This window comes from Leopardus geoffroyi, chromosome C3 (assembly GCF_018350155.1).
Source record: "Leopardus geoffroyi isolate Oge1 chromosome C3, O.geoffroyi_Oge1_pat1.0, whole genome shotgun sequence".
Taxonomy (NCBI): Eukaryota; Metazoa; Chordata; class Mammalia; order Carnivora; family Felidae; genus Leopardus; species Leopardus geoffroyi.
The window spans coordinates 130009902-130024041 of NC_059338.1; the positions used below are offsets into that span (position 1 = coordinate 130009902).

The 14140-nt window shown below is 40.3% G+C and overlaps 1 protein-coding gene across 4 annotated transcripts in view; it reads left to right on the top strand.

The window, feature by feature from the left end:
* The window catches only part of JPH1 (junctophilin 1), an 84816-nt gene that overhangs the window by 2038 nt on the left and 68638 nt on the right, over positions 1-14140 (top strand). For all 4 annotated transcript variants that reach the window (XM_045454845.1, XM_045454847.1, XM_045454846.1 and 1 more), the window contains exon 2: positions 4281-5040. In XM_045454845.1, the coding sequence (XP_045310801.1) occupies positions 4281-5040 (760 nt within the window). The remainder of the gene's footprint in view (positions 1-4280; positions 5041-14140) is intronic.

The following is a 14140-nucleotide window of genomic DNA, read 5'->3' on the forward strand; positions in this document are numbered from 1 at the left end:
TGTTTCCATAATACTTTTATAAGGGTTGCATGGGTCTTGAGCTCCACAGTAGTTAATTCGGGCCCTTAAATGTTCTGAATGGGCATATAGTGCCTTGGTTGACAGCCCTATAAATATGCTAGCTTGTGATTGGATTTTATTGGAGGCCCCAGATCTGTAATATAACTAAATTCCATGCTCAAAAGTAGAATGCAAAATTTATTTTTTAAATGTGCGTGTTATTTTACAACCTTTTAAGAAGGACAAGGATAGTTCTCTTCAGTTTGGGAAGGTTAAAAATAAATTCGTCTTTTAAAAGTTACTACTCATTAAACAAAATCTCTTAGTTTAGAATATTCATTACACTTAGCAATAAAATACATGTATATATATATATATATATATAATATGTAGCAATAAAATACATGTGTGTATGTGTGTGTGTGTATATATATATATGTGTTATATATATATATGTATGTATATATATATACATATATATATACACATATATATATATAACATGCACCATAGCAAAGGTCCTCTATGTGTTTTAGAAGCTCAGTTAAGTGACTGGGATGACTTTATGGATAATCTGCCTTCTGCTTTAAAACTAACTTAAAAATTTTTTAAACCCTTAAAATTTGGCATCACCATAGGACTGTGGTTTTCCTTTTCTATTAAAAGAAATCAAATATGCTACCAATTAGGAAGGGAAAAAAACCCTTAAAAATCACTTTCAGGGTCTCCTCTGTGCAAGTTGATTTTCTGCTTTCTTTCATATGTCACTCCATTTAATTAGAAGGTCCTTAATCATGAAGTGGTGCTCTAAGTAGAGGTATATTGCAATAACTTATTTTATACAAAAGTTTTGGCCAAAATAGGAAATATCACCTTCCCTATTCTTAAGAATTAGCTTATTTTTGTCTCTGCACCACCACATGCCCATCCCTGTGCACCTTCTGTCAAACTTAGGGAAAATCTGATTCCATGTATTTTGTGATGACATTAAACTAGAAGTTTCATGTGGGAAGTACCACTTATTTTATCAGTAATTTGTGTGAAGTGTTGCTGGCATAGAACTTGCCTGAAAATTAAAAATAAATTAGTACCATAGTAATGAAGTCACATCTAGGTGCCCAGAATTTTTTGCCTAACTTCTGATCTGCACCTCATTTTTTTCCACCAGTCATAAAACTATTGAAAATATCTAGGAAGATGCATTGCTTTATCAACTGTATATGCTTGCATATGCCCATTCATAGCACGTAGATGTAAGTTTGGCATAGCACAGTATACATTTTACTGGAACTGGATGCCTTCCACTACAAGGCTGTAGTTAAAATGGCTATATCTAGAAAACCAGCTCCCAGATGAAAAATCATAGAATGTAATTTAAAAACCCATCAAAATACTTTTTACACTTGTGAAATACGCATCTTTATTTGAGGAATGGAGAGGAACTAATTAGAACTTTATTTGGACAGCGGGGAGAAGTTGGTACCCACCTGCTTCATAAAAATAGAAGCCCTTTTTTCCTAAGTTCATTGACTAACCCTATTTTAAATTTCAGATGAACTACTAACAGTTTGACTGTAAATTGGTTTTTAGCAATTCTATGGAGGAAGTCTTCCATATACTGTGATTTAACAAAATAGGATGGGAATGTGGCCAATGCTGTTGCCCACCCCCCACTTCCCTGTTTGACAGTTAAGCATAGAGATAAACTTTCTAATTACTGCTGTTGCCTCAAACTGCTTGGATTTTCAAGCAGTACTTATTTGGAAATTCTGAATGCTTGTCTTACTTTTGGAGATACCAGTTCAAGGAAGCTACTTATTAATTCTCCCTCACTGTTAAACATTTACTAAGATGATATGGTTGCATTTTAAAAGTATAAAACTTAATTGATCTCAAATAGCACCTTTGGAAACTATTTTTGCAAAATTAACTTGTCACGATGTAGAAAGGTAGGAGATGATTATAGGATCCCTTGTTTATCTAAACAAAATATTTTTTAAAAAGGTTGTTTTAGTACATGTAAGTCAAGTTGTAGAACTTTTATCCTAGAACTTGTATTTTATCTATATAGACAAAGGAAAAGTCAAAGTTCAAATTTCCTAATAATTTAATTCCCTTCCCTGTTAAGGTGGTGTATTTGGAAATGGCTAATATTCAGTAGAAACCTTCTTAACCTGAATTGTCTAAATGACTATCTTATCCTTTTGGATTTACTCCTTTTGAGAAAGCTATGGCCCACCTACCTTCTTAGAAGTTCATAAAGGTCAGGTTCAAACTTTTACATTTGCCTAGAATAGGACATTCACAGTACCAGGCATCCTAGAATTTCATTGTTGCCCTGCTGTTAGGTCTGTTTATAGGACATAAATATATCAGAATAAACAAAAAGAGAAGGTAGTCTTGAAATGAGTCAAAACTTTTGATTTTGGATCCATTACAGTTTTAACTTCTAAATGCAATGAAATAATCAGCACGTATTAACACAATGGTACAAAACCACTAGCATCATTGCTCAGTATTTAAAAAGTAAATGTATGCCACACAGTGGAAATCTGTGTGTAGCAATATAAAATGAAAGGCGACTGCAAGGTGGATCTATATAATCAGAAACTGAGAGAGGTCAAGACATTTGATTACATCAAATAATTATATCGCTGTAATTTATTTTCTATAATATTGTGAGTTACTATGAATCATACAGAAATACTTACATCTTAAAATTTCTAGATAACTTCTGGGGGATACTATAATTTAAAATGTGCCTTTAAGTAAAGGAAATGGCCTTGATTTTGAAAAGAAAATTCTAAACTCCTAAATTTAATTTTTTCCCTATGTTCCCTAATATTTTTTAAAGTTTACTTATATTTATTTTGAGAGAGAGAGAGAGAGCGAGAGAGCAGGTAAGGGGCAGAGAGAGAGAATCCCAAGCAGGCTCCATACCACCAGGGCAGAGCCCAACGCGGGGCTCAAACTCCCAAACCATGAGGTCATGACCTGAGCTAAAAATCAAGAGTCCTGCAGCTGACTGAGCCACCCATAAGTTCCCTAATTTTAGTATTCAGTTTTTCATGTGATTATTTTAAAAGCAGCACTATGTTATTTTGCTAACTTGTTTAATAGAAAAGTCTACTGAGCACAAATGCTTTAGATTAGAGATTATCCTATTCCTAAAAAGGCATAATATTCATTGAAGTGATCTGGTGTCAACAGAGTTTTGAGGGACACTGTCAAACACCCCTTTGCTCTGAGATGAATTCCAGACTGTTAAAGAATGGAAGTTTTACTTTGGCCTTAGTCCAGTTTTTCTAGGGGTAAATAGCATATTCTTTTGAGCCATCATAGCTGTTTACTATAAAGTCATCAACACCTGCAGACCACAAGACACATAAGCCGTGAGACTGGAAATTTTGCCCTTGCTTAGGAGGGAACTCCTGCTCTCTGAGTGCTTCTAGTCCATGATGGGGCTCATGTAGTGGCAGTGACTAGGGAAATCCATGAAGAGAATGACGGGGAGAAAGCAGAAATCTGGCAACGAGTACTGGGCAAATCTTTGACCATTTCACCTGGAAGTACAAAATGGTAAATTGCCCATTTTTTTCATGTCCCACAATATTCAGGATCTGTATCATATTTGTCAAATCACTCTTCGCTTCAAAAATTTCTCCCAAATCTAATCCTAAATATTAAAGTTTTCCCTGCCCTAAAAAAAAAAAAGATGGTGAACATGAAAGAAAGAAAATGTAAAGTAAAATAATGTGTTTGATGACCCATGTCCCGATCATTAACAATTTTAAGTCTTTTAGCTTGTTGGAATGTTATTGTGACAGACCTACAGCTTTTAGAGCTTTTCAGCTGAATGAGTAAAAATTAAAATTCAGGAAGAGAACTCATTTCATCTTCTGTGACACTGCCTTCCTATGAGGGATTTTGATCAGGGGAGAAAAGTTGTTTTCTAATGATCACTCTTTTTGTATTAGAAAGTGGTGGTTTCATCTGAAACATTCGTATAAATTTTTAAATGAAAAGGAAAATTACCAAACTTGGAAAATGCTAAACAATTACATTGAAACCATTGACACAAAATTACAGGGCGGGATACCCACAAGTGGATGAAACTTAAGGTGTCACTTAGAGTTGACTTGGATACGTGTAGGATTTGACCGTGAGCCTGCCTGCTCTGAGCACCGGGCTCTCCTGGGACGCACCCAGGTGCTGGCAGGCGAGATCGCACCCCTTCCGCCCCCGACTCACACTGTGCTTTCTTGCCGTCTCTCTCGAAGGTACTTACCAGGGCCAATGGGCCGGCGGCATGCGGCATGGCTACGGCGTGCGCCAGAGCGTGCCCTACGGCATGGCCACCGTGATCCGCTCGCCGCTGCGCACGTCCATGGCCTCGCTGCGCAGCGAGCAGAGCAATGGCAGCGTGCTCCACGACGCCGCGGCCGCTGCCGACAGCCCCGCCGGCACCCGCGGCGGCTTCGTGCTCAACTTCCACGCCGACGCGGAGCTCGCGGGCAAGAAGAAGGGCGGCCTCTTCCGAAGGGGCTCCCTTCTCGGAAGCATGAAACTTCGCAAGTCCGAATCCAAGTCTTCCATCTCCAGCAAACGCAGCTCGGTCCGCAGCGACGCGGCCATGAGCAGAATTAGTTCCAGCGATGCCAACTCCACGATCAGCTTCGGCGACGTAGATTGTGATTTTTGCCCGGTGGAAGACCACGTCGACGCCACCACCACGGAAACCTACATGGGCGAGTGGAAGAACGACAAGCGAAATGGTTTTGGCATTAGCGAGCGCTCCAACGGCATGAAGTATGAAGGAGAGTGGGCAAATAACAAGAGGCATGGATATGGCTGCACCGTGTTTCCCGACGGCTCCAAAGAAGAGGGGAAATACAAAAATAATATTCTGGTCCGTGGAATAAGGAAGCAGCTTATACCAATAAGAAATACAAAAACTAGGGAGAAGGTGGACCGAGCAATTGAAGGCGCGCAAAGGGCAGCTGCCATGGCGAGAACCAAAGTGGAAATAGCAAATTCAAGGTATGTAAATGCAGGGCGGGTGGTTGTGCATGGTCGTTCAAAACAGTGGGATATCAAATATTTTGGTTGTCATTCTGTTGGTAACATCACCATATTTGCTTCTGTAACTATCAGAATCAAAGTTAGAAAATGATTAATTCCAATGGAATGAGAGTCAGAAACGTACCTGCACTGTTGTGAACCTGGCCGTCATCGCAAAATGTGGAAGCACATTGAGATCCCCTTGCTGTCACAAACTACTTCCCTAATACTTAACGTCGGGTCACTCAGACTATGCACATTTTCAGGAATCGAGAAAGTTACTTTCAGGGGTGTGTTGTTTTGTTTTAATACTACCACAGAGAATGATTTTTTCTTTCTTTTTCTTTTTTTTTTTTTTTTTTTTTTTTTTTTTTTGAGAAAGCCACCAAGATCTAGATATGGCAGAAATGGAAAGTTACAAGACCAAATCTCCTATGCATTGTTTAAAACAACAGAGCTCAACTGTATGGGAATGGCAGAGGGACTAAGGCTGATACAAATTGTCACATTCTATGCTGGAATGATTAGATCACCGGTGTATTAAAAGGAAAGGGGTGGGGGGAACCTGCCATGGACAGATGGGACTGTCAGTGTGCCAAAGTTGGAAGAAAGTAGAGCAGTAGAGAAGGGATGGAGTGAGTAGGAGATCGCGATGAATTATAGATTGAGAAGTGGGGTGTATGTGGGCACAGAAGGACTATGTGCTTGAAGTTTTGCCATGAATAGCTGGATTTGGGGTCCAAAGAGAGGGATGGAGAAATCTATTGGGAATAGAATTGTCATATTGTAGACAAAAAAAGAAAAAAAAGATGGTTATAAATGGAAAATATGATTTTTAGGCTTATTTACATGGCCACCGAATGGCCACAGTATCATGTGACTTGAGGCGTACATTTAGCATAGAATATTAAAAACCCTTTTCTTGCTTCAGTAATATTTTCCTGTAGAAGTAAATGTCCTTTGGACGCCACAGAATATTAGTGTGTCTTCAGGTTTTTATACTTAGCATTGAATTAAGCTTCTCTTTTCTTTGGTTGAACCATACAAAATTTCTGATACTTGAACTTCTTGATGTTCAAAAAATGGCACTTGCACAAGGTTCAACCTTATACTTTCAGACTTTTGAAGTTTCTTTAAAAAATAAAAACTTTATGGTCACTGTTTACTTCTGAGTATCTGAAACATTACTTGGAAAATGAAGAGGTCATGTTTTTTGTGTTATATTGAGGTAGGTGTCAAAAGTTTTCAGGGTTTCCATCTTTATCCCAAACTCCTCCTATTTTAAAGTTAATATTGCTTATTGTTGATTAGCATAAACTTTCGGGAAGGGCCTCTCCGCGTTTCTCTGTTGAGCATATTTTATTTTAGACCATAGTTTCCCTAATAGCCAAGCGTTGAATTACTTGCTTTTCGGTTTGCTTATAGATGGGATACTTGGCACCTCTAATCTTACTGGCTTCCTGGCCCTCAGCTAACTTTTGAGCTAGTGCTATACCCTTGATTATGCCCTGGCCTCTAATTTTAAAGGCACTCCTGGATTTTTCCATTTGCTTTCACTTTACAACCTAGTGATCCTAGTAGAAGCAGATTGATCTCTGCAGATGCAAAGTAAAACTGTGCAGGACACTCTAGCAAATGATTTTCTTAAGCTTGTTTTAATTATTGACTTTTATGATTAGTTTAAATGGGAGGAATCTACATAATGAAAGGGAAAGGCTTGTAATGCAAGGATCTCTGATTGTACTAGTATCATAAACTCCTACCCAAGTGCTAGCCACATCCTCTCTGTTGAAAATCTTTTGGGGGTAGTGGTAATATAGTTTGAGATTACTGTGTTGTGTAGTTTTTAATCAAATATACTTTTGGCCAGTTAACTACTTCCTAAAAATTTCACCTAGCTATCTTTTCAATGCTCAATTCATTATAGTAAGTGAAATAAGCCAGTCACAGGACAGATATTGCATGATTCCACTTAAGTGAGGTGTCTAAAATGGTCAGACTCCTAGAAACAGAGACTAAAATTGTGGTTGTCAATGGCTGGAGGGAGGAGGAAATGGGAAGCTGCTGTTGAACAGGTATAAAGTTTCAGTTAAGCAAGACGATTGTGCATGCAGTTAACAATACTGTATTGTGCACATAAAAATTTGTTAAGAGGGTAGATAGCATGTTAACTCTTCTAACTACAGTAAAAAATATATATATATACTATTTGGATGATGCAACAGAGAAAACAAAATTCTCAAGTAACCTTTTATGTCTCCCTTACTTTCATTGTGTTACTCCTCTTTCCAGATTCCTTGCTTTCATGATACTTCAGATACAGAGTTTTGCCACTTGTTTTTGTAGAAAATAGCTGATGGATTGACATTCCCCTTCAGTAGCTCTGAGTTTAAAGTTCTACATTCTTTTAAAAGCTTTTTTGTTTTTTTTTTTTTTAAACAAAGAGAGGGACACCTGGCTGACTTCATTGGTTGAGCCTCAGACTCTTGATTTTGGCCCAGGATCATGGGATTGAGCCCCACACTGGGCTCCATGCTTAGCCTGGAGCCTGCTTGGGATTCTCCATCTCTCCTTCTGTATCTCCCCTGCCCCAGCATGAAAGCATGCTCTCATTAAATGAGTGAATGAATAAATAATAGAAAAAAAAAAAGCTTCCATTAAGGTTTTGGAGATTGCTGGCGGGGTGGGGGGGGGGGGAGGAGAACTTCTTGCTATATTGTCATAAACCATGGCTCTTTATAATGTCTCAGTATCTGCTCAGTACTTCCTGGACCAGTAGTCCAGTAGTTACTGGACCAGTAACCAGTAGTTACTGTTACTTCCTGGACCAGTAGTCCAGTAGTTACTGTTAGTGTTTTGGTTTTACAAAATAGCAAAAGTTTAAGAACATAAGGTGACATTCTCCCCCTCATCCTGCCCCAGTAATGGCAGAATAACAACTAGAAATAACTACCTCCTGGCAGCTGCTGCTTTCAAAATCACTTGTTCGCCATTAGCAACAGAGGGAGATGATAACTTTAATAGTTACTGACCATCTTAGTTTGCCACCCAGATAGTGCTAATCATTATTCTGTTGCTGTTATTTCATAGGCTGTGGAGAATTTTTGTTACTTAAGTCTCAGGGAGTTGGATCCATTTGTGTACCATCACCTTATATTATCCTGAAGCAAAGCCTCAAGTTGGCTTTGAGAGAAAATAATTATATCCTCCTCAGGGAGATCGGGGGACATGGAACCAACCAGCTTCAGCCCAGAAACTCAAGAAGGTCTGTGGACCTTTCTTTTGCTTCGTTGAATAGGGGGTAGTGTTGTATCTCCGTAGGAAATGCACAGGAGGTGTATTTCACAAGACTTATTGTGGGCCCCTGTTTAATTCTTACAGATAAGAGAACGTGGGGAATCATGTTACCAGTAGATAGTAAAAATAATGCAGCAGATAAAGAATCAGTAGATACTGATCCTTTACTAGCAGGTTAGCACTTAAAAAGTGATAGCTCTGGGACGTCTGGGTGGCTCAGTTGGCTGAGCATCTGACTTCAACTCTGGTCATGATTTCACAGTTTGTGAGTTCGAGCCCCGCATTGGGCTCACTGCTGTTAACGTGCAGAACCTGCTTTGGAACCTCTGTCCCCCTCTCTCTCTGCCCCTCCTCTGCTCACACTGTCTCTCTCAAAAATAAACATTTTTTAAAAGAAAGAGTGAAAACTCTAAGGGGTACTATTAATTTGCTGACTCCTGTAACTTTTCCTCAGGTTTCTGTTCTGATCTAAAAAGTACCAAATGTATAAGATTTAACAAAATGTTTTCTTCCCTTTTTGTCTTGGTCCTGCGGGTAAAAATCACCTGCTAGAATTGAGAAACTGTCTCACCCTTGTTTGTTTGTTTGTTTGTTTGTTTGTTTTAATTTTTTTTTTCAACGTTTATTTATTTTTGGGACAGAGAGAGACAGAGCATGAACGGGGGAGGGGCAGAGAGAGAGGGAGACACACAGAATCGGAAACAGGCTCCAGGCTCTGAGCCATCAGCCCAGAGCCCAACGCGGGGCTCGAACTCACGGACCGCGAGATCGTGACCTGGCTGAAGTCGGACGCTTAACCGACTGCACCACCCAGGCGCCCCTCACCCTTGTTTTTAAAGAAAGGTTCCAGATGTAGGGGAGCAGCTCTGAATATCTCAAGCCCCTCACATTCAGAGGCCGAGACCAGTGCTGTGCCCAAGATCACCCTTCCATACCTGTTGTTTCAATGACAGTTCTCATTTGGGCATTTTTACCCCATTTAACTCTTGTCTTCAGTAATTTCTTAAGACATGTTCAGAGTACTGGTTCTTGAGAAAAATATTTTAAGGAGTTTTAAAGTGAGGCATTTGGCTGAGATAGCATATGAGTGGCCCTCAGAGAACCACTCTTCTCTGGAAAAAGATCGTTTAGAAAAGGATGTAGACAAAAGAAGAGGTTTGTAGACTCTGAGCCCCAGAGGACATGGTTATCATGCTAAAGGATGGAAGAGAGCTGGCTTAAAGCAGTTGGGAACCTGGGGCACCTGGGGGGCCCAGTCAGTTGAGTTTTGAACTTTGGTCCAGCTCATGATCTCATGGTTTGTGAGTTCAAGCCCCACATCGGGCTCACTGCTGTCAGCACAGAGCCCACTTCGGATCCTCTGTCCCCCCCCTCTCTTTGCCCCTCCCTCATTTCCACTCTCTCTCAAAAATAAATAAACATTTGAAAAAAATTTAAAGCAATTGAGAACCTTAGGCATTTGTTTGTACTGCCTTCATTGAAGCACACAGATTCGAAGAACGGAAATAAGGTGGGAGTGTAGAGTGGAATGGAATAGTTACCCTGTTCTCTGACTCTGTGGCCAGACTGCCTGAAGCTGGGACGGTGCTCACTCAACTGACTGGGCAGGCTTCCAGGACTACCGTGACGTGTCAGTGACTGCTGCTCCCAGCCTCTCCTGAACTTCAGGGGGTAACAGCAGGGCCAGTAATGTCAGGAGGGAGCCCTGTGCTGTCCCTGGCCCAGCACTCTCCCTGCCAGGCTTGTCACAGATGCAGTTGTACAGGGGACAGAAGCACCAGGTCGAATGTGGAGGCCTGAAGCCCAAGGAACTGGTGCACAGGTGTGCCTGCTGCACCTGTTTTCACAACTAGAGATTGGATTCCATGTTGCCAGGTTTGGACTTGAATATGAAAAATGACATCATTTTTTTCAAAACTCCTACATGAAAGACATATTTTCCATACTTTTTTTTTTAATGTTTGTTTATTTTTGAGAGAGGGATAGGGAAAGAATGAGGGGGGGAGAGGCAGAGAGAGGGAGATGCAGAATCTGAAGCAGGCTCCAGGCTCTGAGCTGTCAGAACAGAGCCTGACACGAGGCTTGAACCCATGAACCTGCAAGATCATGGCATGAGCCAAATTTGGATGCTTAACCCAGGCACCCCATGCTTTTTCATTTAAAAAGGCATTTTAAGGGGCGCCTGGGTGGCTCAGTCGGTTAAGCGTCCGACTTCAGCTCAGGTCATGATCTCACGGTCCGTGAGTTCGAGCCCCGCGTCGGGCTCTGTGCTGACACCTCAGAGCCTGGAGCCCGTTTCAGATTCTGTGTCTCCCTCTCTCTCTGCCCCTCCCCCACTCATGCTCTGTCTCTCTCACTGTCAAAAATGAATAAATGTTTAAAAAAATTTTTTTTAAATAAAAAGGTATTTTATGATCTCTTACCACTCTCCCTGTTTCTTCCATGGCTTGAATGATTCAGCCACGACAGCTTTCCTGAAGTTCTAAAGGACATCTTTGCTCATCCCTTCCCTCTTCCTGGTGCCCTGGCCCCAGCCAGCTGCTCAGGGCTGCTCTGTCTTCAGGTCTAGGCATCAAGTCTCCTTTTCATGGAGGGTTTACCCAACCCCATACCCTCCCACTCTACTGCCACCCCCTTCCACCTAAATGCCCATTTGTCTGAGCTCTCGTCTAGTTCAGTATGTTTGTTTCACATCTCTTTCTCCAACTAGATCAGAAAGCCAGGCCCTGAAAGCAGCTTTGCTCACTTTGGTACACCCAAGGAGCTGGTTTAGATCAGGGCACTTTGGTAAGGGCTCCGGTAAATATTTGATGAACGAGTGAATTAAATTCTCACTACTTAGGCTATAAACACTGCCAGTGCTTCTAATTCTGTTTTCTTGGGCATTTATAAACCAGCTTTAAAGGAAGGACACATAGCTCTCATAATTCATCATGCTATAATCTGACCGTAGTGAAGGCAGTACAGAAAATGCAAAAGTGCATGTTTCAGGTACCTTTTTCCTTAACTATGTCAGCAGCATTAAAAAATCATAACAAAGGCAAGGCTGGGAAATAAGAACTTGAGGTTAAGCCAAACTCTTACCTCCATTCTTCATAGGTGTGAGCTGGTCCAGTGATACATGTGAGTGCTTCCCGTAAACAGATATGGAAACTCCAGGAAGTCAGCTTATACTCACTATAAAAATATTAGCTCATCCCTACCTGGTTGACATCACCAAAATATGGGATAAATCAGAGCAGAGCCTAAGAGCTTACTGTTTTTTAAAAACCTGTTCGCCAAATGCTCACTTGTCTTTTTTTCCTTTTGAAAGTTTTTCTTGTCTTCCCTCTTTCTTTTTCCTGGTCATTTTTCTTAAGCTCAAAAAATAGCGTTCAAGGGAACAGTTCCTCACAAGATTACTTGACTTGATTCACTTCACTTATTAGTAATTAAAACCCAGAGTCAACCATGAGTCAGTGCACATTTTGGATCCAAATTAAACTTCTCCCAATTTTAGAAAAAAAAGCCGAGCCTCTTCCAAGTTATTGTGAAGAGCCAGGAATTTGAAATTCTTAAATTCAGTTGGAGAAAAGGATTCTCGTTCTCTTTTGCAAATCAAAATTCTACTTTATATTCTATCTTTATTTCTTTTCTGTAATGTTAGTAGTCCTATCATATCTTTAAAAACCATTGTAGATTATCAGACCATTGTAGATGATCTTCTCCTGGGGCTCTGGTTAATGTTCAGTTTTTAACGTAAGTGATTTTTTTTTTTTCAGGAAGGTTGAATTTTTCTGTAATGCCTTGTAAGCCATTTTAATGAAGAGGCTGTTAAGTAGGTAAAGTGATTTTGGAGGAAGTCACCTAAAATATGGGAATTCACTACTGAGGAGAGCATTAATTATTTGCCTTATTTAGGCCTCCTGTACTCTTCCATATCAACCTCTGCTACCCGTCACCCCTTTCCCTGTTATCACCAGCTCTTCTACAAGCAGATTCCAGAGGCTTCGTTAATACACTCAGGCCGGGGTGCAAAAAAGTTATTGTAAATGGGAATTGATAGTTGCCTCTTTCTTCACAGGAGAGTTGTTTTAACAGTTGAATGAGAGAGTGGGTATCATAGGGCTTTATAAACTGTAAATAACCACATATAATTTACGTTTTGTGAGATGTGTCGCCATTTAGTGGGTCATTACACATAACAGGGGAACCTACTGTGTTATGGGAACCTTGTGAAAATTTAGTGGGTCATTACACATAACAGGGGAACCTACTGTGTTATGGGAATCTTGTTTCTGAAGATCTTTCTTGAAAAAACTCTTCCACCTGCCCTCTCGAGTCCAGCCCCATTCAGAAACTGAGGCCTGGAGGTGGCCGGGTGTTCTAATGATTTAACAAGTAGGCTCAAGCAATACAAATGTCAGGAAAATTAGTCTTATGCCGTAATAATGAGAGGGTCACACAGTTATCCAGACTTCCTGGCCATTAGAAACATACTTTTTTAAACCTGGGGATCATAGAGGCATGGCTTTCCACTTTGATTAAACAGAGAACATAAGGAGAAGATGCTGTGTGTGGTGTGCATGGGATACGAGGTAGCGTTCAGTCCTGCGGAGATCAACTTGGTGAAAACTGGAGCAAAAAGACAACGTTCTAAGGGGAGGGTTAGCCAGGTTTTTGGGACACATGTCACCCTTGTTTTAACTATAGAAATCAGAGTTGGCTTAGACGGTACAAACCGCAGCAGGTTCGATCTCCTTTATCTCTGACACGTGACATTTTCCTGATGCTGTAAATACGAAGAGTTAAAGCAGCAATGACTTTCTCACATACGTGATGAAAGCCACAAGTGTGATAGCATCCATGTTCCATCCCATGTGCTCCTGGAGACAGAGCCTCTGTCTGCAGGCGAGTGGCAGAGCTCTGTGTGCACGCTCACAGAGCCAGGAGACTCCTCTGAGCGGCAGCTGCCCGACAGCCAGAGGACCCCGCTCACAACTTTCCATCATGGATTAAGCTGACTCCGCCAATCTCACTTTACTCAAGACACCAAACTGGCCGCTTGCAAGACTAGTGCCTTGCAAATCTTTGAGATGCTTTTCTTATTATAGATGAAATATGAACATTGTGTTTAGGAACAGGATCCAACAAATGCCAAAGGTATTTATGTAACTCATTCAGCTTTAGTACAACGGCCCCTTGAGAATAAAACTAAATAAGCCTTTAATAATTTTGCCCTTCTATTTTAGTCGGTGTTTCACATTTATTTGTATAATATGCTTCAATTCAAAATAAGCTTCTTTATCAGAAATTTAATTAATATGTAAGGAATCAAGATTGCCTCCAAAAGAGTGCAACTCTTTGAAGTCAGATCTTCTTAGGAATTCCCTGTGTGCTGAAAGAAACTTATTCAAGTCAAGTAAAATACATTAATTCATTTTCTAACATTTTAAAAATAATTGTGCCAGAGATTAACAAATAACTGTTAGATTTTTGTCAGTTTTCTTTTGAATAAGGTTAAAATTTTGCTGAGTTTTACTACATAAAGTCCATCAAATTTTGATCTCAATTGGCTTGGTCCAGAGATCCCTGTTTAATTTTTTACATTGGTGTAAGAGCTTTTTGAATTAGTATTTCAGGATTTCCTACACTCACTTCCATCCATTGAGGGAAAGGTTTGATATTCATGTGGGGACCCTACTAAGTCAAAACATGTTAAGGAAAAATCCCATAGAAGCTGGACTTTCAGGTTAAGGAGTAGGAATGGAGGAGTGTCTGGTGACGGGGCCATACCCACCCA